General features: G+C 35.2%; 4 protein-coding genes across 4 annotated transcripts; 3 read left to right on the top strand and 1 right to left on the bottom strand.

Moving 5' to 3' along the window:
• The first annotated feature begins 775 nt into the window (after positions 1-775).
• Positions 776-7,199, top strand: LOC112564116. Its single transcript, XM_025238720.1, has 7 exons — positions 776-1,172; positions 3,328-3,546; positions 3,667-3,712; positions 4,125-4,397; positions 4,927-5,023; positions 5,532-5,674; positions 6,112-7,199. The coding sequence occupies exons 2-7, from the start codon at positions 3,335-3,337 to the stop codon at positions 6,262-6,264; spliced, it is 924 nt and encodes a 307-aa protein (XP_025094505.1). The 5' UTR covers positions 776-1,172; positions 3,328-3,334; the 3' UTR covers positions 6,265-7,199.
• Positions 6,988-15,694, bottom strand: LOC112563680 (L-galactose dehydrogenase-like). Its single transcript, XM_025237915.1, is given in 11 exon segments — positions 6,988-9,050; positions 9,300-9,385; positions 9,771-9,866; positions 9,998-10,083; positions 10,086-10,128; positions 10,530-10,632; positions 11,072-11,202; positions 11,484-11,645; positions 11,821-11,966; positions 12,271-12,377; positions 15,595-15,694. Coding segments are annotated over 11 exon segments (1,092 nt in total). The 5' UTR covers positions 15,636-15,694; the 3' UTR covers positions 6,988-8,959.
• On the top strand, positions 14,823-19,613 carry LOC112563676 (isopentenyl-diphosphate Delta-isomerase 1-like). Its single transcript, XM_025237909.1, is given in 8 exon segments — positions 14,823-15,270; positions 15,603-15,763; positions 16,613-16,654; positions 16,657-16,704; positions 17,012-17,061; positions 17,063-17,143; positions 17,731-17,923; positions 18,466-19,613. Coding segments are annotated over 8 exon segments (819 nt in total). The 5' UTR covers positions 14,823-15,163; the 3' UTR covers positions 18,603-19,613.
• Positions 19,614-20,343: 730 nt separating this feature from the next.
• Positions 20,344-25,383, top strand: LOC112563677 (isopentenyl-diphosphate Delta-isomerase 1-like). The gene is made up of 6 exons (XM_025237910.1): positions 20,344-21,160; positions 21,449-21,618; positions 22,668-22,760; positions 23,067-23,197; positions 23,710-23,902; positions 24,344-25,383. Exons 2-6 carry the CDS (start codon positions 21,474-21,476, stop codon positions 24,478-24,480), a joined length of 699 nt encoding a protein of 232 aa, XP_025093695.1. The 5' UTR covers positions 20,344-21,160; positions 21,449-21,473; the 3' UTR covers positions 24,481-25,383.
• Positions 25,384-25,533: the final 150 nt, after the last annotated feature.

Here is a 25,533-nt window from a genome sequence, read left to right as displayed (position 1 = left end):
GAGAGCAATTCTGTCTACCACTGTAGCAAGGTACTTAATTAAAACTGGCTGCCCTTCTGTACCTGCTGTCCTTTGATTTGAATTGGTGGGAGAGAGGATCGAGTTAATGCCATCTAGCTCTTCCATCATATGCATACTTTCCCAAAGGCCATATCTCCTCGCTCGCATTTTCAACGTTCAGAAAGCTGCAGTCAAATTATAGTCCTCCAGTTCCCCAGGCCAGCTGCATACTGTGATAGTGACTGCTCATCTCTGAGGCAGGCCACTATAAAGCCATTGTCATCTGCATACTTTACAGGTTTGAGATATAATTATTAATGTTATGGGGAATCTTATTCGTGTACGCAGAGAATTTAATTAGGATTGGGGAAAGCACATATGTACACCCTCAGGGGATCTGCTCGTCATGCAGAATCATTCCATTCATTTAAAAATCTACCATTTCAAACGAGCCGGACCCTACAGTACCTGTCGGTGGAACTCGATCTGAGGTCGCCATGCATGATCGAGTAATATATATCTTAACCATATATAGACCTATAGACTGATGTTTACATCCAATCAGTAGATAAGTGCTTTACAAGGTGTGGCTGCCGCTTGAAAATTCCATGAACATGACCCGAACATATATGTATATAAGTGTCAGAGAGTGTTGGTTGTAATATATATAAGTGTGGTGGTTGCATATGGCATGCATCTATACTAACTATACACTGCAATTTTTTCTGCGATCATCATTTGTGAACAGTCCCTATATATACGGTCTTCCTGCACAGGAATCAGAATTTCCATAGCAGCAATCTTCGTTGGTGTTGAATAGCACACATATCATTTGTCACCCGAGGCTGTCCACTTAATTGGTGTGTGACCCTATACCGAGGTCAGCAAGCCAAGCAATCACCTGAGTCCGCGCATGAGCAACTGCACCCTTAGCGACAGTATCACAGCACGCTAGGCTACCCGTAATGGCGGCATTCATTTGACACCCGTATATTTTACCATTACCCGACTGGGTCTACTGCAGCCACAGACTTCATGCGGATACTAGTTCTTCCTTCTATCATCGATCATCTGTTTCTGTTGGTACCTACCCCACCTCCTATAGATGACAGAAAAGCCAAGTACCTATAGTTTTATCACCTAACGAAGATTTTATAACCTACTTGATAAGGGTGAGTGAGTACACGAATCTTTCTCCCGGCACGAAATGGCAAACACTGCATAAACACACCATAAATCTACATTTCCATGCTGTATATCTTTATTGCACACTGTAACTTAAGAAGCTAGATATATTGAATGACATTATATAACCCTTCTTAAAGAACACGATAAACGATCGACATTAATTGTCTCAAGAGCGCTAAAAAAAACTTGTACAAACAAAGCCGATCTTCACTTGATAAGTGCCTTACTCACTGTCTCTCTATCCATATATATGTATATAAAACACTTCACACAACGAAGTCTTTTGTGAATTAGTTTGCTAGATACTTACTCCGTGCTTCATCACAGTACTTATAAATCTGCCTTCTACAATAAGCTATAGGCTGCTCAAGTAATTGCTTTTGCTATATCCTCAAGCTGTGTTAACAAATTACCTTTGTCACACATGTCTGCAAAAGACATCATTTTTTAATATGCTACAAACAGCACATTGTTGTCTGTGTGATTTCTGTGCGATAATCTGTATCTGTTATCTACTTATAATTAGTTGTGCAGTGTGTCTATTCTATGATCCCGTGTGTTTGCAGATGAAGAACAACTAGTTTCAGTGATTCGTTAACTGCGGCTGTGTATTAGGTTGCCGCTCTAATAAGCATCCTAGCTTGTACTTAATTATTGGTCCACAATTTAATGAAAACTTAATGTGAACACTACAATTGTCTTGTGCACGCATGCTCACACACACGCGCGCGGAGGAGAGAGATGTACGGACATATTTATAAAAGTAAAGGACAGATTTCATTTTGGACTTTTTTTCTGCAAAGTGGTGAGACTTCAATGTCTGGTCACCCTCAGTAAAAGCATACACTTTATAGCAATCAGACTAACGCCTTATGTAATTTTCTGTATTGACAGATGGGTCTTTCAAATGAGCATTAATATTCTCGTTATCTTAGCTCTTGGCCAAGTTACAAAGAGAACATTGTTAATAGCTGTTTCTATGCTGTATTAAATAAGCACACCTGAATCGCAACAGCAGTGGGATACCAAACTACAGTGAAAGGCCTTATGCTTTAAAGTTGGAAGCTGTTTTCATGAGAAACACACGCACATTTATAAGCAAAACAATGGCGGTGCCCTTAGCTCATTTATCCTTGTACAAATCGTATCACCAGACCCCGTCAACCAAAACAAAACAAAAACCACACATAAATATCACAAGCATTCATTCACTCAAAAATGGTAAGAACAAATCATATGCGCATCCAGTCATCAGAGAACAAATGATAATAGGAAGCGGTCACAGATTATATGAGCACAGGCAGAGTAATTATGTCTGTCATATATATATATATGTTGGGTAGAATTGGCAGGTGCATGAAGTCTTTAAGAAGTAAAATAACATCAAGTGAAGTTATAGTCTGAAACAGATGTAAAACTATTTGAAAGTAGTAGGGGGTAAATCGGTGAGAAGGTAGGTAGAGAGAAAAAAAAAAGCTGAGAATTTGGAAGGCAGACGTGTTCCTATTTTCTGTATAAACCAATAAAGGACCGACCAAACGAACAAACGAATGTTACTAACCCATAAGCAGTCAGCTCGACCGTTCGACGACTGAGATATTAGCTTAACATGACTAGCAGTACTGTCGGTATAAATGCCACCAGCATCATTTCTTGTGTGATTTGAGGATCTGGCCGGTCAGCCATTCATAACTACCTTACTTATTATCTTTCTTACACATCTAACGACCATACGTCTGCTTGAGGTGTGTGTAGCATCGCAGTTGGTGAGATGGAACCTCGATGCCCAACATACGTATAACATTATGTATCGCTATGTGTTGTAGATGTTTGCGATTGTTCTGGAGATTGATCCATGCTCACCAATTTGACGTGGTGCTCCTACCTGACGGCTAAGTTGAGCTGTAGGTGTGCACACAGGGTCACAGTATTTGATAGTATTCTCCTGCTGTGGCTGTTTACACAATTCTTATTTGTTACTTGTAGGTCTTTGAACGTGTTTTAGGGATGGTACAAATTTGTTCCTTCCCCCTTACTACCAGAAGGTGCAAAACTGTGCCTTAGGAACTACAGCTCTCGGCACTCGTCCACAAGTATTTATACAGGTGTCACTTGGTGGTGGTTTTTTTCTCTACACAGATCTACCATGGCTGAGGCTGGACCAGTGCCGGCAGTAGCAGGGGTCTTAGTGCCAGTCGAGCGACATCACTCAGTCCTGGGGGAGGTACAGTTCGATTTCGGCGCTAAGACGGCCCATGATGCGGAGGAGGCCCTGCTGTTGACCCGCAGCGACACCTTCAAGGTCCAGACACCTCGTCCAGACCGAGACATTTGGAAAAAACCTCCCCCGGACTTCAGGTGAGCTAATCGTCTCAAGAACCGACTTTGCATGTACATGTACATGTTCCAAACACGTACTCCTCGTCCACGCGTAAAGATAAATTAATGTTCTACTGTTTATGAAGTTATTTCTTTAAGCTATATGTTCTATGCCTTTTTGTATGATGAATTTTGTCGTATGTGTGTGTATATATACTCAGAAAGTAAGAAATTATTCAGCAGCAGGATATCGAGGGGAAAAGTTCACTTTTGTTTCTTCCCACTCATTTACGTACTATACTGGCTAAAAGGAATTTCCATTTTGTTACCTCTCCTAACCCACCGTCTCAAGCTGCTCCCTAAGAGCACAAAACAATTAAAAAACTAAAATTTTGTCAATTTTTCCTCCCGTCTCTCCGCCCGGTTTTTTTTTTTTTTTTTTTTTTTTTTTTTTTTTCTTTCTCTTCCTGCTGACCATCCATATACTACTCTAACTATATTAGTCTCTAAAACCATATTTCTCTCTTAAGCCATACACAAAATGATCAAAGTTTCTCTTTGTCTACGGACCGTGCTATCCGTGATTTTTACGTTGCTACACCTCTGTATCCTGACAGGTACGTTGTGTACGAGCCAAGCCACCCAAGCGCAACACCGTGGACTCCCAGAAGCCCTGGCTGTACGGCACCATCCCTGGACAACGACAGGTTGTCAAGCGTGAGCGTGGGTCACTCATGCCACTTCTCTTTCGCAAACCGTCGCACAGTGCTCAGAACTTTGTAACCCGCTTCCGCATACCCCGCCCTTACACCGCCAAGAAGCAGTTTGTGAAGGATGGAGTTTACCCAGCGGGAGAGTACCTGACACCAAAGCCTCACGATTTCAGACAGGTATAGGTCGATGACCTTTTTTTTTCTCAGAGGGAATCAGGCTAAAAGAGGGAGGTGTTATGTATTCATTTTTCTTTCTCTCAGACTTTTAATAGGTTTAAGGATGAAAACGAGCTTGATTTCTGTATCATTATCACTATATTCAAATATACTTTAGTGACAAAATAGATGTATTTGTGTGACAAGACACAATTCCTTCAGACATTTAAGCGAGGGTGTTTTATTTTGATATCCACTCTTCATGCTGTTTGATAATATTTGTATTTTTTTTCATATCTGACATTGTTAAAGCATGTTGAGTATATATACTATAGCTTCTACGTGCATTACGGCACTATATATAATCACTGTAATCATTATTATCATTGTTTGAATTGTCTCTTTTTTTAAATGGGTAATGGAACTATAGTACCAAGCGAGGAGCTGATAACAGATGAAATACGCCACCTTCAGAAGAAGAGAGATTGACATACATTTGTGGGATTTTGAAATTACCTATGTTGTTTATTCTTTGTTGTTTTTCTCTTAGTATCCACCAATCAAAAGCTTGGGACTTGAAGAATTTGATACAAGCTATGAAAAAGACCCCTACAATCTCAATTTCAAATCTAGACACCTGGATATAGGTAAGATAAAAGCTCAGCTTCAATATTTTTTTAATATAACATGTGCATAGTATCTTCCCATGTGTGTAGCTGTGATCGTTTTAGTCTTTGCATTGTAGGAAACAGCAGTATATATCAGTCTTAGCATGGTCGTTTAGGTGTGAATGGTTGCCTACCTTGAGGTTAAAATACTTAAGACATTAATGACAGGATATTAACATAGGCGAAATCTACTATTTCAAACACGAAAGTCACAATAACTTAAAAACCAGTTTAGGTGGTGTTAATATACTGCTACATACTCACCAGAAAAGACTGTATAAGTTGTCATTGTGTTCTAGGCATCAAAACATGAATCAGTTATCAACAATTATCAGTTCTGTCTTGGAGTTTCCAGAATTATTTGTAGGTGAAGAAATATCATATTAAGCGATTCTACAAATACTATAACACTTACACATTTACAAATCTGGGAGGTTATTTTAATAATTTAAATACAATGACATTTTATTTATAAATTGCTTTGCAGTTCATGGAATAGCTCCTGGTGCTGCAGAACGTGATTTACAACCTGGGCGCCAGATGGCACCCCCAATGTCGGCAAAACCAAAATGGGACACTAAACTGATTCTGGAAAAAACATCCTGGCCACAGCGTTTTGAGGGCTTTACTGTACGAGACATCAATAGATGATTTTATAAATATTTTATATAGAAACAATTCCCTCAATCAGCCCTCCCGTTGTTTAAGATGAGTTTATTGGTGGTAATAATTTTGATCCCTTGCTAATTAACTTGTAATAATAATTTTTGTTTGAGCTTTATAGATTGCAATAATTTATTTGAACTTGCTGATGTAGCTTACCTAAAAGGGAGTGCTTTCATTAAGCTCTATGATGTTAGATTGAAAGAAATTAATCATAGACGTTTTAAACTCAAACCCTTGAGCTTGCCTATGTTTCAAGTTATTTTCATTTTAACAGCTTTGAAGACTCTTTCCAGCTGTAGATTTCACCATGTCTTCTCAGTTTGTATCTTGCTGTTTCTGTTGTCCAACAGAATTGTTTTTAACTGTTCATGTGCTACTTAAATTTTTGTTTTAACTTGCAGAGGCACAGACTGAGGTACCGAAATCCTTACAGTGCTTTCTTGGAGCGTGTGGAGCAAGATGTCACAGAAAAGTGGATGCGTGAAAAGTTTTTATTACAATTAGCTACTGAGAATTCTTCAGAACAGCACAGTATTTATGAGCAGAAAGCATGACAGGAACAATGAGAATCAGCAACATGACAATCAGCAGGCCAGCAGAATATCTTCAAGTACTCTGTGGACAGCATAAATTAAAGGAAATGCAAACTACACCAGAAATTTTCAACCAATCTGCTGGCAGCATGGGAAAATGGGATCTATTGTTTGCTTCTGCTTTTCCAAACTGAGTTATCTGCACAATCCTAATTAAATGTTATTTTTTACAAATATACCACCTGACAAAAATTCCAGAGCCACTGAAAATCAAATCTTGCAGAATGCTCATGAGCTCTTCTGCTGGAGAAAATGAAAAAGTAGGCAAGAACTGGATATAATATGGGAATGATAAAATATATTAAATCATGATGCATACAACAGTAGACATGATTAGAACTCTAGACAGATGACAAAAATAAAATGCAAGCTGCAGACAAGAGACTATGGACATGTCGACTTGTTAGCATTTCTTCTGCTAAGGATTAAATGAGACAGTTAAAATAAATTTTAATTTCAGCCCCTCCATGAAAGTTTATGTGTACTTCTAATAAAATATTACTAATTTGTAAAAGTAGTTAAGCAACCATCAATGAGACTGTATGCTTGCACTTGTGCACACAGCTAGATGCATGCATTTTCTTTCCAAGAGGAAATTCAACTAAGCATACAGGTGCACGTTTATGTGTGTATGCATACTTTTGCACTTGGCTAAGCAAAATGAAAATCTTAAATTCCAAATCATCAGTTTGTTAAAGCTTTTATTTCATTTTTGACTCCCAACAAAACAATAAATAAATGCACTTTCTCAAGTACACATACCTTGCAGAGGAAATGGTAAACTGGTACAATGGTAAACTCGATCCCCATGACTGAATTGTGCATATGAAATCCAAACACATGCAAACTTTAATACTGGCATTACCTGGATTTACATTAGTTCCTTCAAAGTATGACCTTTAAATATCAACAATAAGTTTGCTTACAATACTTATCAATTTCACATTTATTTTGCTAAATGATAACATTTCTGAAAAGTCAAGATAAAGCAATATAAATTGGAACCAACAGCATAAATGGGTGAGACTTGGATGAGAACCAATGCCACATGACATGGAAGACCATGATACACTATCACAGTATCACAGGAAACAGATGACTAATTCCTTAGCCAGGCTGCATCAAAATAAAAAAAGAGCAAACCATACCAAAAATCACATTGCATAGAAAAGGATAAGCCGAAGGAACAATAGGTCAAGACTGCACCTAAGGAATGATTATAAATGAAGCAAAATATACAATACAAAGTGTAAATATTCAGCATCTTAAATCAGCACAAGTAGGGTATGAATGAAAAACCATCCACACTCATAATACCCAGTAAATTTGTAGGCATGACAGAATAGTTGCTTAATTATATAAATGAAAAAATAAATTATTTAAGAAAAACCAAAAATACATTCTGTTTTGTTGCTCAGTCACAGAAGAATTGAACTGATTGGTTTAATCAGTGAAATGGCTCATGGGTGGGTGTTTACGTGTAAGTGTGTTTTGTACACTTAAATACTGCTGTTTATTGAAACCACAGGAGTCTGCCTCACAACTTAATGGCAAATGTTCACAGGTATCTTTACTGATTACGGATTAGATGGAATTTAATGCAGAATAGACCGGCTCGATGCTGATAGCTTTGTTAATAGTGTCTGCAGCCAAAAATATTACTTGTTAGACATATATTTTTTATTCAGTTTATCTTCCAGTCATCCATGCATTAGAACAAAAACCATGATGAAATAAATCATTTAGAAATATGATGAATTTCATCTAAAAGCAGTTTTGTGCTCAGAGAGTGAAGTTAAAAATGTTATTCATAATGGTGAGTATGCCTCCTGTTTTTGATTTTACCCTTGCTGTTGCTGCTGAGCTGAAATCTTGTGGGTGGAAAACACTTTAAAAAAAAAAAGCAAAAGCAAAAGCAAAAACAAAAAACAGCAAAACTGTATGTGTTTGAATGGAATACTGAATTTCTTGGATAAGAAATAGGAATGGATCAGCAGTAAGTGTTCAAGCAGCCCAACTGCTTATGGTAAGCTTCACTGTGAAGAAAACAAAAGACTTCACAATAATAATCAGAATTATCAATCAGACATCTTCCCACTAGTTCAAACTTCAGGCAAAATATGACAAAATACAGTCAATAAATGTTATATAGCATTTTTGCTATATAATTTATGTGATGTACTAACTAGAAGATGAATTGTTTCATAGTCATTTTTTTGTCATTTATTCTTACCATATAAATAATGTTTCTCATTCTTTCATATTCTTTCACATGCATGGGATGTAAATATAACCACAGAAATACATGTGCAACACTAAAATAAAACTTTTAGTCAAAACCACAAATGGTCAAACATACCCAGATTTTCTTTCATCACAAAATATGCATTTGTGAGACTGTCCAGTGGTCCATAAATTCAGCAGATTTTTATCTACCCACTTTAGTGAAATAAATCAAAATATACCCAAATGAAACTTAAGGACTGTATATTAATATATTACTTACCCAAACCTAGAAAGAAATATTGTTAAAAATAGTCCACAACTTAAAAACAAAGTTTAAAAAACATGCCGTTATAAATCTCAAACATTTAATATTTTGAAAGGAAATTCAGTATGTTTTTGTTTATACTACAATAAAACACAGACAAGAACTCTAGCTAGACTGAACCAAAGCCTGTAGACGCTTTCTGTAATCAGCCACTTCGACACCTTCCCAGTTTTTGTTGCACAGTGGTGTCATAAACCTAGAAATCACAGAGAAAACAAAAGTTTGTAAATGCTTGTTTTCATTATTCCTGTCTTATAAAGAAAAGTAATATGTAAGTGACATATAAGGCAACACTGAAACTAAGATACAGCTACATGTCCATATGACAATCATGTGAAAATTAAGTAATGAACAAATGCTCAATGATGGTTGAATAGTTATAAATTTACAGGTGGTACATATAGCAACAGAAACACACAGCCCATTCACCAACCCTATTACTTACTTGTCCATTACTTCCTTTAGAACAGTATTCTCCTCAGCTGTCAGTGGTTTATAAACAGATTCAATGTTCTTGCGAAGGTTGTTTAACTATGGAAACAAATGAATAAAGAATATTCCAAAGGAAAGGTAAAAGGTCGTAAGACTATAGTAAGGTTTAGGATCATGAAGTGCCCTATACATTCTATTGTAGTTAAGTGTGACAAAATGGTACTATAAGCAAGATAGTCTTCTTTCCTAGGAAATTCCTGAAATACTTATATTTCAGTTGACAGGCATTCTAAAATAATGCTAATGATGATAATAATAGAATTCATAAGTACATTTCACATGTGAAAACAAGTTTAATTCACTGTGCTCAGTGGCTAACATAACAGAATAAATGAAAATGAAGAATCAATGAGGTGTTTTATGCATACATGCATTATTATTTTAATACATCATACAAAATACCTGTACAAAATATATGAAACACATTATTATACCTTGCTGTGCTAACAAGAGTGGTGGGTATTTCTTCCTGACGAAGGGTGAATGCCATGGCAAGGCGAGAGATATCTGTCTGCTTTGACTGCAGCGAAACATGATGACATTATGAATATGGTTCAAAAGATACGATTAAAAAAAATGCACCAAAAAATTTGTTAATATGTTTTTCTAAGGTAATAAAAGAGACCTCTATAGGGTCACATTAAAATTAACCTTGCAATACTTGGAAGCTTCTGCACAAGCAGTTTTGATGTCTTCATGGGCAGGATGCCAGGCAGGTGGTCCCCGCTCCGACAGAGCCCCATGCTTATTGGGGACGCATTCACCACACCAACACCTTTACTCTGATAAATAGGTAAGTGACATAAACACATACCTGTCAGTATATTAAAATGCAGTTTTTAAAGCTTGTTCTCTAAATGCTTATTAGAAACTCACTAAGAAAACTTATAATAATGAAAAAGTATAACCCGTTATTTATTCTGCTCTACATCTATTTTGCTGATAACTCCAAAAACTGTGGGAACAGTAAATAGATGACACATCAGAATTTCTAGCTTTCCATAACGTTGCAAGGCATCAATGGCAAAAGTAAAAATGCAGAAGAAATGTATGTAAGAAAACTGCAACATAAAGGTATGCAATTTTAAACAAGACAGTAATCCATTTCAGTGGAAAACTTACTTCACTTTTGCAACGATGATTGAAGGACTATTAAATTATCACATCTATTTTTTTTTTCTACCTTGAAATATGGAAGATAGTCAGCAAGTGAGTTGTCATTCATGGATGCATGACAGTATGTCAGTATGACGTCCACTTTCACTCTGGTTTTCTCTAAAACAGTTCTATGACAAAATTCATTCTTGATGACAATGTGTGTTCTTTTAACAAAACAACAACAAATACAGATAAGTTATTTTGTCCCCCAAATAAGCCACAGTTCTACAATAGAGCATTTTTTTCTCTGACAAAATATAAATTGGTGATTCATACCATTTAGCATTTGTTATTCTTTGAATATTTGTGACTTAAAAACATCCAGTATAATGTAACAAGAATGTAAATAAGGCAACAAAAATCATTTCCTTTTTAATCATAAAGTACTTTAAAAATTTCTCATTTTCTGAACTAAAAGGGTTTTTTCCATCTCAAAGACCTTTTCATAACCCCTCCAATCAGTCTCCATTACAAAAAGTAAAAGAAAGCGTAGTTGGTTATATAAATGTTCCCATGTACAACAGTTCAAACCTGGACTTACAATACTATGGATATCATATACACTACCTGAAGTTTTCTAAAGGATATCCAGTGATTCCGATAAATCTTGCCTTTCCTGTATCTTTCACTTTCTGAAGTGCAGGAAGTGTCTCGTTAATTATGATATCAAGATTTTCAGCAAATTCCATGTCGTGGACCTGGCAATAAAAAGTTTAAAAGTATATTTTATCTTTTTAGTAATCACTAAGGTATGGGTAACCAGAGCTGGTATTTAAACCTCTTTTATAAGACATTGTCTTTGGATGCAATCAATACAACAGGACAAAACAGAAATGAGAGAGAGAGAGAAAAACAGGAAAAAAAAAAAACCGAAGGAAGAAAGAAGAAAACAAACTGACATTCATAAATCATAAGCCCTGCTTATTTAACTAAAAGACAGCTATGCAAATTAAACTATAGAACTACATTATCAGCTTACCTGTATAATATCCACATATGTGAGCCCAAGCCTGGCAAGGCTTTCATCAACACTCTGCAGTGTACGCTCAGCACTGAAGTCAAACATTTTTTCTGTCTGAGGCAAGTAGCGACCAACCTTGGTTGCCACAATATAGCATTCCCGGGGAATACCTTCCAATGCCTGTCACAAAAATATTCCAATTCACAAGGCGACATATACAGTAGGCTCTATCACATATCTGTTCCTACACTGAGGCAGAACAGTCTACATCTCAACTTCTTCCATTAAAATTCATGTCCAGATGAAAAAGGCCTGTGCCCAAAAAGAATGGTGAAATAAAATTCTCATTCTTTACCTTTCCCAGAACAGTCTCAGACTTTCCATGACCATACCAAGGTGCAGTGTCAATGTAATTTATACCACTCTTGACTGCCTCATGCACAACTTCAACAGACTCTGAGTCATCAGTTGCATGAAACACACTTCCAAGTGATGAAGCCCCTGAAGGCAATGGCAGATACAAGAGTCAACTTTGCCACACACAACAAAAATTCTAGTCATATGTTGACTGCTTTTAAATTTATATTTTTAAAAAAAAAGTCAAAACTGTTATTTATATAGCCATAAACATTTGGTAGGATTAAAAATTCATTTGCTCAAATGTGATAGAAACTGGCAATTATAAATTACATCAATTCAAATAAAAGTACATTTGGAGAAACAGAATTGCATCTACAAATAACTTAAAGCTACACATATGTTTTTTCACAATTTTTAAAAATTACAACAGAATAATTTGCTTTACCAAAGCTGAGAATTGAGGCATCTATTCCAGTTTCCCCAAGTGGTCTATACTGCATCTTTTTGACTACCTCTTCATCATGAAATCTTGAACAAAATGTGGAAGGCAACCTGCAACAAAGTGAATGCTATCAGTGTGACTTTTAAAGAAATTCAATAATAATAATCAAGATCATCCTTGTATAGTGTGGAATCTTTGCATGGGACCAGGCTCTCCGCTATTCACACACAGGTAAACAAAGGAACCATGGACATGACAGGGTTGCTTTAGTAATTGAATACCTGCAAAATTCTTCGTAATATAAACTTATTAACCATTTAATAGGAAGGCATAGATTCTGGCCAAATAAAATTCAGAAACAAAACAAATGATGAGTAACAGAATTAAAAAAGGGCAGGTTTGTAGCCTCATGGTTAATGCACTGGACTGTGGAGCGAAAGGTTGCTGGCTCGAGACTGGTCTGGGCTTGTGGCTGGGAAACTCCTTACCTGTCCATCCACTGTCCAGGAGAAATGGGTAATGGATTTATCATAGAAGGTTGAACTCATATGTAGAAAAAATAGTTAAGGCCTTGTACTCTTTGCCCTGTTGTAACTTGAAGTCCCATTTGTAACTTGTTGAGGTTAACAGCTCATTTTCTGCTTTCTGTTATGATAATATACTTACCTCTCACTCTCATGTGCATTCTCATACTCTGTGTGTTATACATTTTTCATGGAACTATCCGGAAACAACTACCAGTTACTATTCAGGTATGCAGGTAGAACTTTCTAGACAATGAAATATCACTTACATGTAAATGCTCACTCTGACTTATAGAGCTTATCGCATCGTCATCAGTTGGTGTCACCCACAGAGTTTCCCATATGGTGTACCAGAATATTTGCTGTGTGACTAGCAGTCTTAAAAATTGGGTTGTGAAACAGCTGGCAAATGGGTTTGGCAAACTACTGTTTTAAAAAAAAAACCAGGTGATGCTCTGTCTCCCAAAAGGGTGTCAGAGCTCAAAGACCAGATCAACAGGCAGGGAAGAAAAGGGGTGGCAAGAGCCCACAGGCCCTTTCTAACAAAGGGGAGATAATAATTGTGTATATGTGGGTAGGTGGGTGGGATAGCCCTTTCTAATAGAAGGGAGATAAAGAGTGCAAACAACACCACACTCTAAGATGCTTAACTTTTTCCATTTACCTGATTTTTTATTTTCTTTTACTCTTGACCTCTGTTTTATACTAAAATTTAATTTTAATACTTTTGTCTGCTTGACTTCTTCCTGCAAATGAACGAATGTCATCAACCAGATAACTTAATTTCTTATATCTTTTTCCAGGTATCTTTGTTCTTCATCTGATTCACAAACCTTCATGATTCCCTGTTATAAAATGAAAACTCAAGTATGCAGTCTTTCCATCATCTTGAACAATTTACCATTTTCTATTTGATATTTGATACACTTTAAAGACCACTTTAAAAAGTTTTCAAATACCCATCTCTTCTGATTTGTGTACCAGCCCCAATTTTGATTTTTTTTTTTTATGGTCTTTCCATCCTGTTTGGGTGTGGAGATTTTTTTAATTTATTTTGTTATTTGCTGAGCATATTTGATTGAATGGGCAGTGGCATTTGGATGTAAAATTTCTTTTTAATTTCATGAAATTTTTTTTGTATACGCCATAAGCTTTTTTGTGAGGTTGAAGTATGAGCTTGTAAATACGTATTGTTACGTGACTGTTAGTCCAGCTTCTGGACTGACCTGATTTACATTATTTTTACTCTGTTCAGATGTGTAGGAAGCCCACTCTCATGATTCTGGATTAATTTAAAGAATTTTTTTTAACATTTATTTTGTCTCAGATGCATAACAACTCCACATGGAAACCCCCAGGGAACCTCCCAGTCCCAAGCCCGGATGAGGGAAGATGGTTGGGAGTGGAGCTAGCAATTAACCCCATTCTGTAAAATAACCCCTGCTACAGAAACGGCAAATATATACAACAAAACGGCCCTATATATATATATGCTCCACTGGGGGTGATTAGGAACAACAAGAAGAAGATACAAAACACATAAAATATGATGTTTTACAATATAAAACAAACATATGCACATATCTAACAGTCATAATTTAAAGAATATTAACAAGAATTAATATTTAATATTGCATATTACTTATTTATTCTATTTCACAAAATTTGCATAAAATACTGTTCTGAAACACAAAACTGATAACGTTATTAGTGGCCTCAGGAAACACCCCCTTTTTTTTAAAAACTTGCACACAATATATATATATACTTTTTAAACTATCAGCTGTTATACTTACATATTAAGCTGTGTGTAGGATGGTTTGGTACTTAAAAAGATGTGCTACTGCCAATGACCAATCTGTGAGCGGCCAAAACCTATATAACTACTCGACCAGTGGTAACATGTGTTTCCCTCGTCCTACTATGGTCAAGCAGAAAAGATAGCGTTGTCATGTGCTTGGTCACTGACCTGGATTTAGATGTAGGTCAACTCATGTGATGTCTGTGGAGCCCATTCACTGATATTACATAAGGCTTGTAGGGACACTACTCTGCGTTTGAGAGCGTGCAGCGAGGAAACAATTGTCTTTTCTTTTTTTTTAAACTTTATTGACTAACGGCTTCATTAGCTAAGTCACCACGGACTGACAACAGTGGTATAGAAATGAAATACTTGCTTACAAAGTTTGAAATTAGCCTCACTTTAATTCACAGAGCTACTTTTCTGGAACGAAACTCGTTTATAGATCGCAAAAAGTGTGATTCTGTATTGTGAATCAAAAGCTGTGTTTTGATTGTTGCCTGGATGTGTAATACAAGTTCGTGATTGTTGTAATCGCACGTTTCTTCGGTCGCTTTGGACAGGCTACATAATGGTTCGAGGTTTACCACTCTTAACAAGTTTCGTAAGATGTGTGCTACACCCACAAGTCGAAGAACGTGTCGCAGGGATTCGTCATCTCGCTTCAACTATTCCAAGGCAACTACATCCAATATTCATATTATGAATAAATGAGCCCAATTTTAATAGTCCAGACTATTTATGATCATTGATAGTGGTGTAGGGGTGTGTCACAGCAGGATCTCATGCATTACGCTTGATCATTTTTTTCTTAACTTTTATACATATATAGAAGCATTGGTTAGACGTCACCATGTGTTAAATGTGCACACACGTATACAGAGAACACGCAGTAAATTATTCAAACAGCTGTAAATTTTAACGAAATGGTAATCTGACATAAATAAAGTTTATTTGGTAATGCAAATCAAGACAAAATTTTAACTATTTAATAGTACTTACAATTTTAGCTCTCCAATTCTGAAGCACTCAAGTGAAGACATTTTCAAAGGATGTGATGCGACACAGATAAAACTAATGAAAGAACAATGTATCTTGATTGATGAAGAAGACAAAAACATTGGTGCTACTTCCAAGAAAGAGTGCCATTTACTGGAAAACATCAATAATGGTAGGTATGAATGTAAGATCAGAGATGGGATATTAATAACGTTAAAAGCACATCACTTTCAAAAAAATTTGTAATTTAAATATTTATTATGTATCTCGAAAGAAACAAAATTTCAGAACATGTTCTTTTCATACTAAAAGTTGAGGAAAATAGCTGACAAGCTCAATGTTGTTTGTAAGCATTATTTTAATTTGCTGAAATGAAACTTTTTTTTAATTTTTAGCAATTATAAGCTTTTTTTCTATGGTTCATCATGTGTCTAATGCAAGACTTCTTGAAAGTGAACTATCTCTTATCAGCTTTTACCATTCCTGGTAAACAAATGCCTATCATCAGTGAGTGAGCAGAATGCATTTCTTATCGCTGATCCAATTACCCATTGCTTCTTATCAGAATGGAAGCCTCTAAAATGTATTTTAAAATGAATTTAAAAAAATGAACACGAAGAAATAATATTAGCAGGACCCCGAAATTGAAGCAGTAGAATGTGCTAATTTTGGAAGACGATGAGGAATGAAATGTGCCTTTAAACCTAGTTTAAATCACTGCAATGCTAACAGTGAGACTAAGATGACAAATTCCGATAATGGGACTGGAAAAAGAAAATTAGCAGCAAAAAACTTTATTATAAAAAGTAAAGATATGAAAATAAATGGAAAACAATAACAAGTCAAATAGCTAAATAGGATTTATTCAGTACATATATACACTTCATTACATATATGATTTAAATAGTGAAAATTTTTCCCCATTTTATATTTTCTAAGAAATTTAAAGTATATTATTATCGGTCAGAGAATGTTTATTGAGGCTTATTTCTCAGGTGTATTCTAAATACTTTATTTTCAGGTATGCTTCATCGTGCTTTCAGTGTTTTTCTGTTCAATGCAGAAAGGAGCTGCTGTTACAGCAGAGATCTGATGCTAAAATAACATTTCCTGGTAGGTTATTATAACAAAGTTTAAAATTGTCTCTGACTAAGTAATCTGTAAACTAGTGCATATTTATTAGTATTTATCTTTACTGTGTTAATAACCTTTAAAGATATTTAATTTGTGTTTTATTTAACCACTTTGTTTTACTAGTAATAGTTAACTTCATAATCTATTTATAATAAATATGCTTTTAAGAAACCAATATAACAATAATGTGATGGATATATTTCAGAATTATAATTTCAGTTGTGCATTAAAATCAAACTAGGGCTGTTTTTTTTTGTGAATTTTCCTTAGAGTGTTTTTGTAACAGGACATTTTACAAACACCTGCTGCAGCCATCCTCTAAATACAGATGCTGAGAAGAGATGAAAACAATGCCATTGGAATACTAAAAGCTGCTCAGCGTAAGCTTAAACATGAACTTGGCATAGAAGCTGAGCAGGTAATTTCAGTTATAACTCTGCAAGATTGATTACTCTGGAGTTTTTAGATACAGTGTGCAGTATGTAATTAGGAATGCCTTTTATTCTTTATTTCACATATATAAATTTATGATATTGTAAGTCTTGAGCAGTCCTCTAGTAGGTACAAACCAATGCAGTTAATAGGAATTTGCTGATGGCAACCCTTGCTGTCCTTTAAGAAGATTACAACAACCTAAAAGCAACAAATTCCAAAGTATATCATAAAAATGTAGTATTAAACAAAAATAAGAACATGATTTTAAGAATGTAAACTCTTTGTCAGGCATCTCCTGTAACTGAACTTTGTGCCAGCCTGAAGTATTTTGGTCACAGACCTTCATTCAGTAAAGATCCATGATTTCAGTGGCTGAGACTGCACTGTACATGCACACAATAAAAACCAATTTGATTGCCAAAAATACGATAAGCTACATGTTAAAGCCATATAAGAGTGTAAGCTCACTGTTAGGTGTTTTAGTCAGAGCTCAAACAGCATAAGCACGTTTGTCTTCATTTATTTAGCATGACCTTATTATAATGATGTCTATGTTGACATTTTTCCCAGATACCTTTAGAAGATTTCCATTACCTCACACGGATACACTACAGGGCAGATAATGTGCCTCCTGATGGAAAGTTTGGAGAGCATGAAATAGACTATATTCTCTTCATTCAGAAAGATGTCTTCGTGAAACCAAATCCAAATGAAGTGAAGAGCTATCGTTTTGTTACAAAAGATGAACTGAGATGGCTAATAAGTAAGTTTATAAATAGTGTACAAATTTTATACTAAACTACATTATTATCACAAAATATTCTCATGAAAAAAAAGAGATAGTGTGTATGCATATAGCAACATGTGCCAGTATTGCATTCAAACACCTTCACATATGTGCATTAATCACACATTTATGATTAATCTTTATAATTATGACAAGTTCTAAATTATTGTAAGTGGCAAATACTACTACATGTATGTCTAACTGTAATCAAAGTTTGGGGACAGCTGTGTGTGTTTGTGGTTAAACCATGGTTTATGTATTTTGTTTCAGACCATCAAGGGTACCTTGTTTATTATAAAAGGAAAATATCTGAAAATAGAATTTTATTAGATGTATTGTTATTTATTAAGGAGCTTGTTTCTCAGATGAGGAAAAGTTGAGAAAATTGTTTTAAATATTGTGGCGCAACCTACTTACATTTTTTTTTTTTTCATAACATATAGCTGTAGCAAATGTTTCACAGCCTTCTGACGTCTGCTTAATAATGTTATGCTCTGTACATTTTCTTTTTGTTTCAGAGAATGCTGACAAAGAAGGTGTTTTGTTAACGCCATGGTTTAGACTAATAGCATCTACTTTTTTGTACTCATGGTGGGAGAGCTTGCATGATCTCAAGTCACTGATGGACCATAAATCTATTCATCGAATGCTTTAAGTGATTGTGTTCTACACAGCTGATATCACTGACCAGTCAATAAATGGATCATATCAGATATTTAATAATAATTTTTTTTATTTTAAATAATTGAAATGCGTGTTTGCAACTGTATCACTGTCATTAATGGTTTTTACTTAATGACATTCCACAGCATCCTCCCTTACCTTTTGTCTCCCCTGCCCCTCTGGACACTTCACCACCCTAGCATGTATTTGTTCTCACATTCTAAGTCACAAGCATCTAAACTGTGATGTTCTGACTCCTCATCTATTGTCTTACTGATAATCTAATTAAGACATAGCATTGACGAGCCCAGAAGCTTAAATCAAAGGAAAGAATTACTCCAAGAGTTTAGAATACTCTATTCAAACAAACCTTCCACAAGTATATGTTATTACATTCTTTTACAGATGACCATATAAACCAAGCTATTGCTTAAAATGCTGTTTAACTCCTACTACAACAAAAACCTACCTACTTATGTGTGCTTATGCATCTATAAGACTTTTTTCATGAATGTTTGCATGCAAAAAAAAGTATATCTTTACAGCTGTTTATGTGCATTATATATGTCTATATGTTACATAATTACTGGAGGACCTTTTGATCTCAGTTTGTAGATCTTCCTAATCTTAAATTTAATGAAACAGGTTAGTAAATGCATAAGTTATATTTTAAATGTTTATATTTAATATACCTGTTGCAGCATTGCATTTTTGATCTAGTTACTGTAGTAGCTTTTAGCTTCATTAAAAAAATGAAATTTCTTTATATAACAGCTATCACCATCTGCTGGATATATTCTGAAGTGTAAATTGCCTAGTTGTTTTGCTTACACGAAAACTCTAAAAGTGTTTTCAAGTCTGCTATGTTAAACATAAGGGCAATCATTAAAAAGCAGTACAAGCGTACATACAAGTACATGTCTATTTAAATTTGATTCATTCTCATTTCACTGACTTGTCAATATCATGTCATTTTTTTTATAATTAAAATGCAAACTCATGAGGACTTTCACTGGTCTGTGGTGACATGCTGATGGATGATACATCATTAAAAAATATCAGTTTCTAGTAGGGTAATAGGAAAACGCAATATTTTAGAAAGCAATGTTATTAAAATAGTTCTAGCAAAATACATCATGCAGTGTGAAAAATGCTGAAGCAGCATCTTCCTCCACCAAAATGATTTGCTTTCATTTTCAAAATACAATTATACAACAACTACCTGCATGAATGATTAGTACTCATTACATATTATTCCTGCACACTTTAATTATGTCTGTTTAAATCTCATTAAAAATTATAAAAAAAGTGAGCAATTTAGTAACTCAATATAAACATAAAAGGTCATCCCCTAACATTTTTAGGTGATTGCAGGCAGGGGTTGAGGTTTTAGAGACCCCACATTTCTTTAGGCCAGCTTTTTGAAAGGATGGAGCCCATCTCGTCTTTCTTAATGTTTTACCTTTCTCAAACCTCTTTGGAGTCAGGTACCCATTTTTGACAGTTGGGTCAGCTGGAGAAATTCACTGCATCCTATAATACTCATATACTGTGGAAGAGATGGATATAAACTTGGTGATTAATCATCCACAGATGACTCAAAAAGATTGATTGTTCCTCGTTTTCTTCTGATCAAAGTGGTATTCTCTGCCACAGTGCATAATATTGATAATGAATTTAAGGGATTCCAGCAATGTCTAAAAAGTTTTATATCTTTTCCTTGCCCCATCACCCAAAATCAGATATATTTTACAATTTGAGATAAATAAAATACTGTTTTTGATTTGTCATTTATGTACTTTTACATTGTTGCTCCTTATTATTGTAAGTGATCCATAGTGAGGGAAACGCGCGTTTAAACTGTGTTATAATAAAAGGTATTTGATCAAGCAGCAACAACTAAAACCAGCAGCCTTGTCATATTATTTGAAAAACTTCCATTTGTGCAGCGACGTTTTGCTACAGGTGTAACAAATCAAAAAGTACTTGGATCGAACCACGAGCCTGTATTATAATATATACACGTCCGTAATCGAACGATCTGTTTATTATTGTGGTTTAACCGTACGGTCTGCATTTCGTGTCAGCGTACAAAATCACCGAATCACCACGGTGTCATTCCAAGATATTTAAAGCAATTTATGTTTCCTCAGGTCAAAGATTATACTTAGAAGGAAATTATGGTATGCAAACTGCAAGTCCTAGACCCACGGATCACATCGAAAGTCTATGCCTAGACTGTCTTCTCGGTTAGCGTTATAGACGATGATTGTAACGCAGCTCTGAAAACCTTTCGAACGTTAAAACAAGACCAACACAACATCTACAGAAAAACCATACACTCCAGCTTTAGTTGGCAAATGTTGCACGCACAAAAGAAACTAACGGTTACATGACGTACGGTATCGGACGATTCTGACCAAGATCACGCGATGCAGATGGTCCGAGCTTTTTAGCATTTCTGCCGTCTGCTACGAGCACAGCCTCTGGACTCGAACGAACAGCATAATCCTTGCAGCTTGGGTTTTCCACACGATTTTCTTAACGAAGGTTTGAAAACAACGACGTTTATTTTATGTATTGCCAGTAAAGATAAACTTTGGGATAATTATTCGTGATCGATCAAGTAATGTCGCTTAAAGTTCAAAGAGGATACCTTTTTGGTTCAATCTTGTCGGCAGTATTTAGCACTAGACAAGCGCGAAGGAAGAACTATTGTTGTTTTACATTTCTTTTATTAATTTTTTATAATTTAAATTATCGTGAGCCGTAAATGGGGCTGCTTAACCGAATGCCACATTTTCCCATGCATTGACATTTTACCAATTTTCTTTGCAGACCTTTCATTTTAAATCATTGAGCAATGCTAGGTGAGGATATTTTTAATGGACACGACGAAACACAAATAGAATTGATGAAAGAGGAGTGCATCTTGATTGATGAAGATGACAGGAACAAAGGCAGTGCCTCCAAAAAAGAGTGCCACTTGCTGGAAAATATTAACAAAGGTATGCAAGATTTTAAGATATTCACGACATTTAAAGTGGGGAGGTTTATTGAATACTGGCAAATAATAATTTGCTGTGATACACAATTACACATTCAGGCTCTGATCCACAGATTAAATAATTGGCAATTAATGAAAGCTTAAGTAAGTGTAAACAGACAGAAGTAATATTTAAAAACCATAGTTTATGAGGGAGGAAATTGTGTATTATGCCAAGCCAGCAACTAAGGCTATATATCACAGCAAATTAGCCAACCATGAAAACATATGCTCCATGCAGAGAAAGAACAGCATGTCTGAAACAAAATCTTAACCTAGGACAGCCAGTCCTCACTGTATTGGCTTTATGGGATGTGTGCATATATACACCTATATATGTATATGAAATAATCTGGTGTACTACAAGAACACAACACATATCAACAAATGTATGTATAACTTATAGATCATGTTGAGGCCTGATGAGAGGGTGGGGGGGACAGGATCGAGGGTCTGGTGTACCTGGGCCCACAGCTGTGAAAGAGGCTGGGCCAGTGGATTTTTTTTTCCCTTTTCTTTTAAAGAAAGGTTGACGTAGCAATCCTCAGTCTGGGAATTTTTTGCCATGTGATGGGAACTACAACTTTATTAATCCTTTAATGTCATTTTTTCCTCATTTACTAATCACTCAGGTGTAAACAACTTTATGCTCAATTAGTGTAGTGCACTTTTCTTAATGTTTGCATTCTATATTATGTTACTGAATGATATTGTAGATATTGACAATCGAACTTTGGGAATGTTATTATATACTGGGAAAATAATTTACTATTAAATTACAAGGGGCCTGGAGATATCGCCTACCCCAGGGCCCATGCTGGCTCTTGGCAGCCCTGATTATGTTTACATTAAAGAAGCAAGATTGAAATGTTAGGAAGAAGCAGTAGAAAAATTAATGTGTCTAAAAAAGAGAGATGCAATGCATATTTTCATTTGTTATATTAAAATATATATATATGGAGAATCTTGTTATTTGTAGCTTCATTTCTTAGATATATGCTTCAATTTCAGGTATGCTGCATCGTGCTTTTAGTGTATTTTTGTTCAACACAGAAGGAGAGCTGTTGTTACAGCAGAGGTCAGATGCTAAAATAACATTTCCTGGTAAGTGATAACAGAGATGAAGAGTATAAGTTGTTATGTGTGAACTGAATGATTATATCATTATGTTCACTTTGTTAACAATGCAGCACTTCTGCTGGTTCAACATTCTTTTCCCCTCTTGCTGTCACCTACAATATTTGGTTACAATCTGATAAACATATAGTGCTTATGCATGTATTGTCAAACCCTTCTCTATTTAATAAATTAATTATGCAACTTTAAGTTTCAGTCATAGCCTAAGAGCTGAATGCATATTGTTCTATAGTGAACTTTTCTTTTGGATTGTTTTTTTCTTTTTGGTAACAGGACATTTTACAAACTCCTGCTGCAGCCATCCTCTGAATACTGAATCAGAGAAAGAGGAGAACAATGCCATTGGGGTATTAAGAGCTGCTCAGCGCAAACTTAAGCATGAGCTTGGCATAGAAGCTGAACAGGTAAGACATCGCCAGAAGTCCCATGAAGCTCTAGATATGTATATATTTTTGTCAAAAGTGTTTTTCATTTATTTCCTAAACTTTACATATATATAGATATAAGGCATTGTACTTAAAACTTCAAAAACATTTACACATGGATTGTTTCATTTAGCTGTTCCATCAATACAGGAACTTCAAGAATGGAAACATTCTTAAAGAAAATAACAACTGTCCAGAAACAATCTACAAAGATGCCAGTATAGAGTATATGATAAATGGCAAATGAACTACTTGAATGTGACTGTAGGAAAAGAGAAAAGAAAGATGTGATCAGTCTCCTACATAATGTCCATTACATAATTTTGCATGCCTTGAAATATTATGGCTTTAATAGGATATAAGCTAAACAACTGTGTAGACAAAAAAATTCAGAATGTTTACAGTCAGATACATCGTGTTTTCCCCCAGTTTTATTTCAGTGTGAAGGAACTGGCAGTTTGTATGTGCAGACCCTTTTTCTTCCTTTTTAGATACCTTTGGACAGCTTCCACTATATCACACGGATACACTACAGGGCAGATAATGTGCCTAATGATGGGAAGTTTGGAGAGCATGAAATAGACTATATTCTCTTCATTCAGAAAGATGTCCTTGTGAAACCAAATCCAAATGAAGTGAAGAGCTATCGCTTTATAACCAAAGATAAGTTGAGGCAGCTAATTGGTAAGTTTTATTTTTGAAAAGTTTCTGCTGTATATTGTGCATTATATTATCATTGTCTTCAGAATATAGTTAATGTTGTAATCATTCATGCATTGTTTATTTTCGTGTTTGGCTGAGTTAGTTTTAGGTTTGAGTTCTAAAGATTTCAAGCATAAAATACTGTCAAAGGCAAGGTGGATTAATGATGGGTTACAAAGTGAAGGAACTATCTATACAGTTTATTCCCTTTAGGCCAAACAGTAAATGATAACAGAAACAATTATCATTTGTGGTGTATACATTTTTCCTTTTTATATTCATATCAGTGCTTTTAAAAAGTAGATTTTAACACAATTTTGTGATAGGCCACATGAAAATGAAATTATTTAAATAAAATATTGAAACCAATTAGCATCTGCTTTTCTGTGTGAAGCATTATACTATAATTTTATTTTATTTCAGAACATGCTGATAAAGAAGGTGTTTTGCTAACACCATGGTTTAAACTGATAGCATCAACTTTTTTGTACACATGGTGGGAGAGCTTGCATAATCTCAAGCCACTGATGGATCATAAATCTATTCATCGAATGCTATAACTCATGTCACTGTCGAGCCTAAAATATAAGAGATATACATTTCAGTGCTTTAGATGGAAATGATGCTTGAGTTGCTTATCACCAGTGTGCTAAAGTGATCATGTTCCAACTTAGTTCCATTGCCAACTTGTTATAAGATGTAAGAATTCAACTTTTTTCATTTGACAGAAAACAAAGAATGATAATGCACCTGTTAGCAGTGTTTGAAAAACACTGTTCTTGTTCCAAATTATTTTATGATGCTCTTCAACACACATCTGTATGTCATAATCACAATTCATTTTAATTTAGATTATAGCACTGAGAATAGTCATTCCATAGTGATTTTGATAGGAGGGTAATTGAAGATCTCATTGTCACACTTTATTCAGAGTTTTAACTTTTTGTCTGATTCTGTATCACTTGTTTGCAATTACACATGTTCTAGTCATATGTCAGAGATCAGACTATGTGCTGTGGCTCAAGATTGGAATACATGAAACCACAGTACATATTTTTATGTATCTGTCTGAAGACTGGAAGACACAAAGCCAAAGTATATATTTTGTAACAATCTGTATTCACCAATAGCTAAGCATATAGAGTTGGTACCTGTGAGTTAAGGTTTAAGTGGGGACAGAAAAAAAAAAGTAAAAACAGACTGTTGTAGAGACAAATAAAAACATCCCAAATCCACTAGTTAGTATAAACTGTTTTTACACAGACATTGGGCACTTAGCCGCCTATGCATTTATTACATCTTTGCAGTCATTTTTTGTTTGTTTGTTAATTTAGCACACCTTTTAGCCAGGATGTTTTCATTTCTTGGTCACTGGACATGCAGTTTTAAAGGTATTTTACACCAGTAGCTCTTAAAAAATAAAGCGGTAAAGATACCATGCAACCTATGGTTGTACTGGCAAACTTTGTTGTTTTTTTTTTTATTCTTGCTTACGGTGCCATATCTAGTAATTTACCAGATATGAATCACCATTTTGCTTTTATATCTCCCATCTTTCTTTACTATATTTGTATTGTTATTGTGTAAATAATATGATTAAGACTGACAGTAGT

This window comes from Pomacea canaliculata, linkage group LG5, assembly GCF_003073045.1.
Source record: "Pomacea canaliculata isolate SZHN2017 linkage group LG5, ASM307304v1, whole genome shotgun sequence".
Lineage (NCBI taxonomy): Eukaryota > Metazoa > Mollusca > Gastropoda > Architaenioglossa > Ampullariidae > Pomacea > Pomacea canaliculata.
Note: the sequence above shows the minus strand (reverse complement) of the source record. Positions and strands in the feature narration are given on the sequence as shown.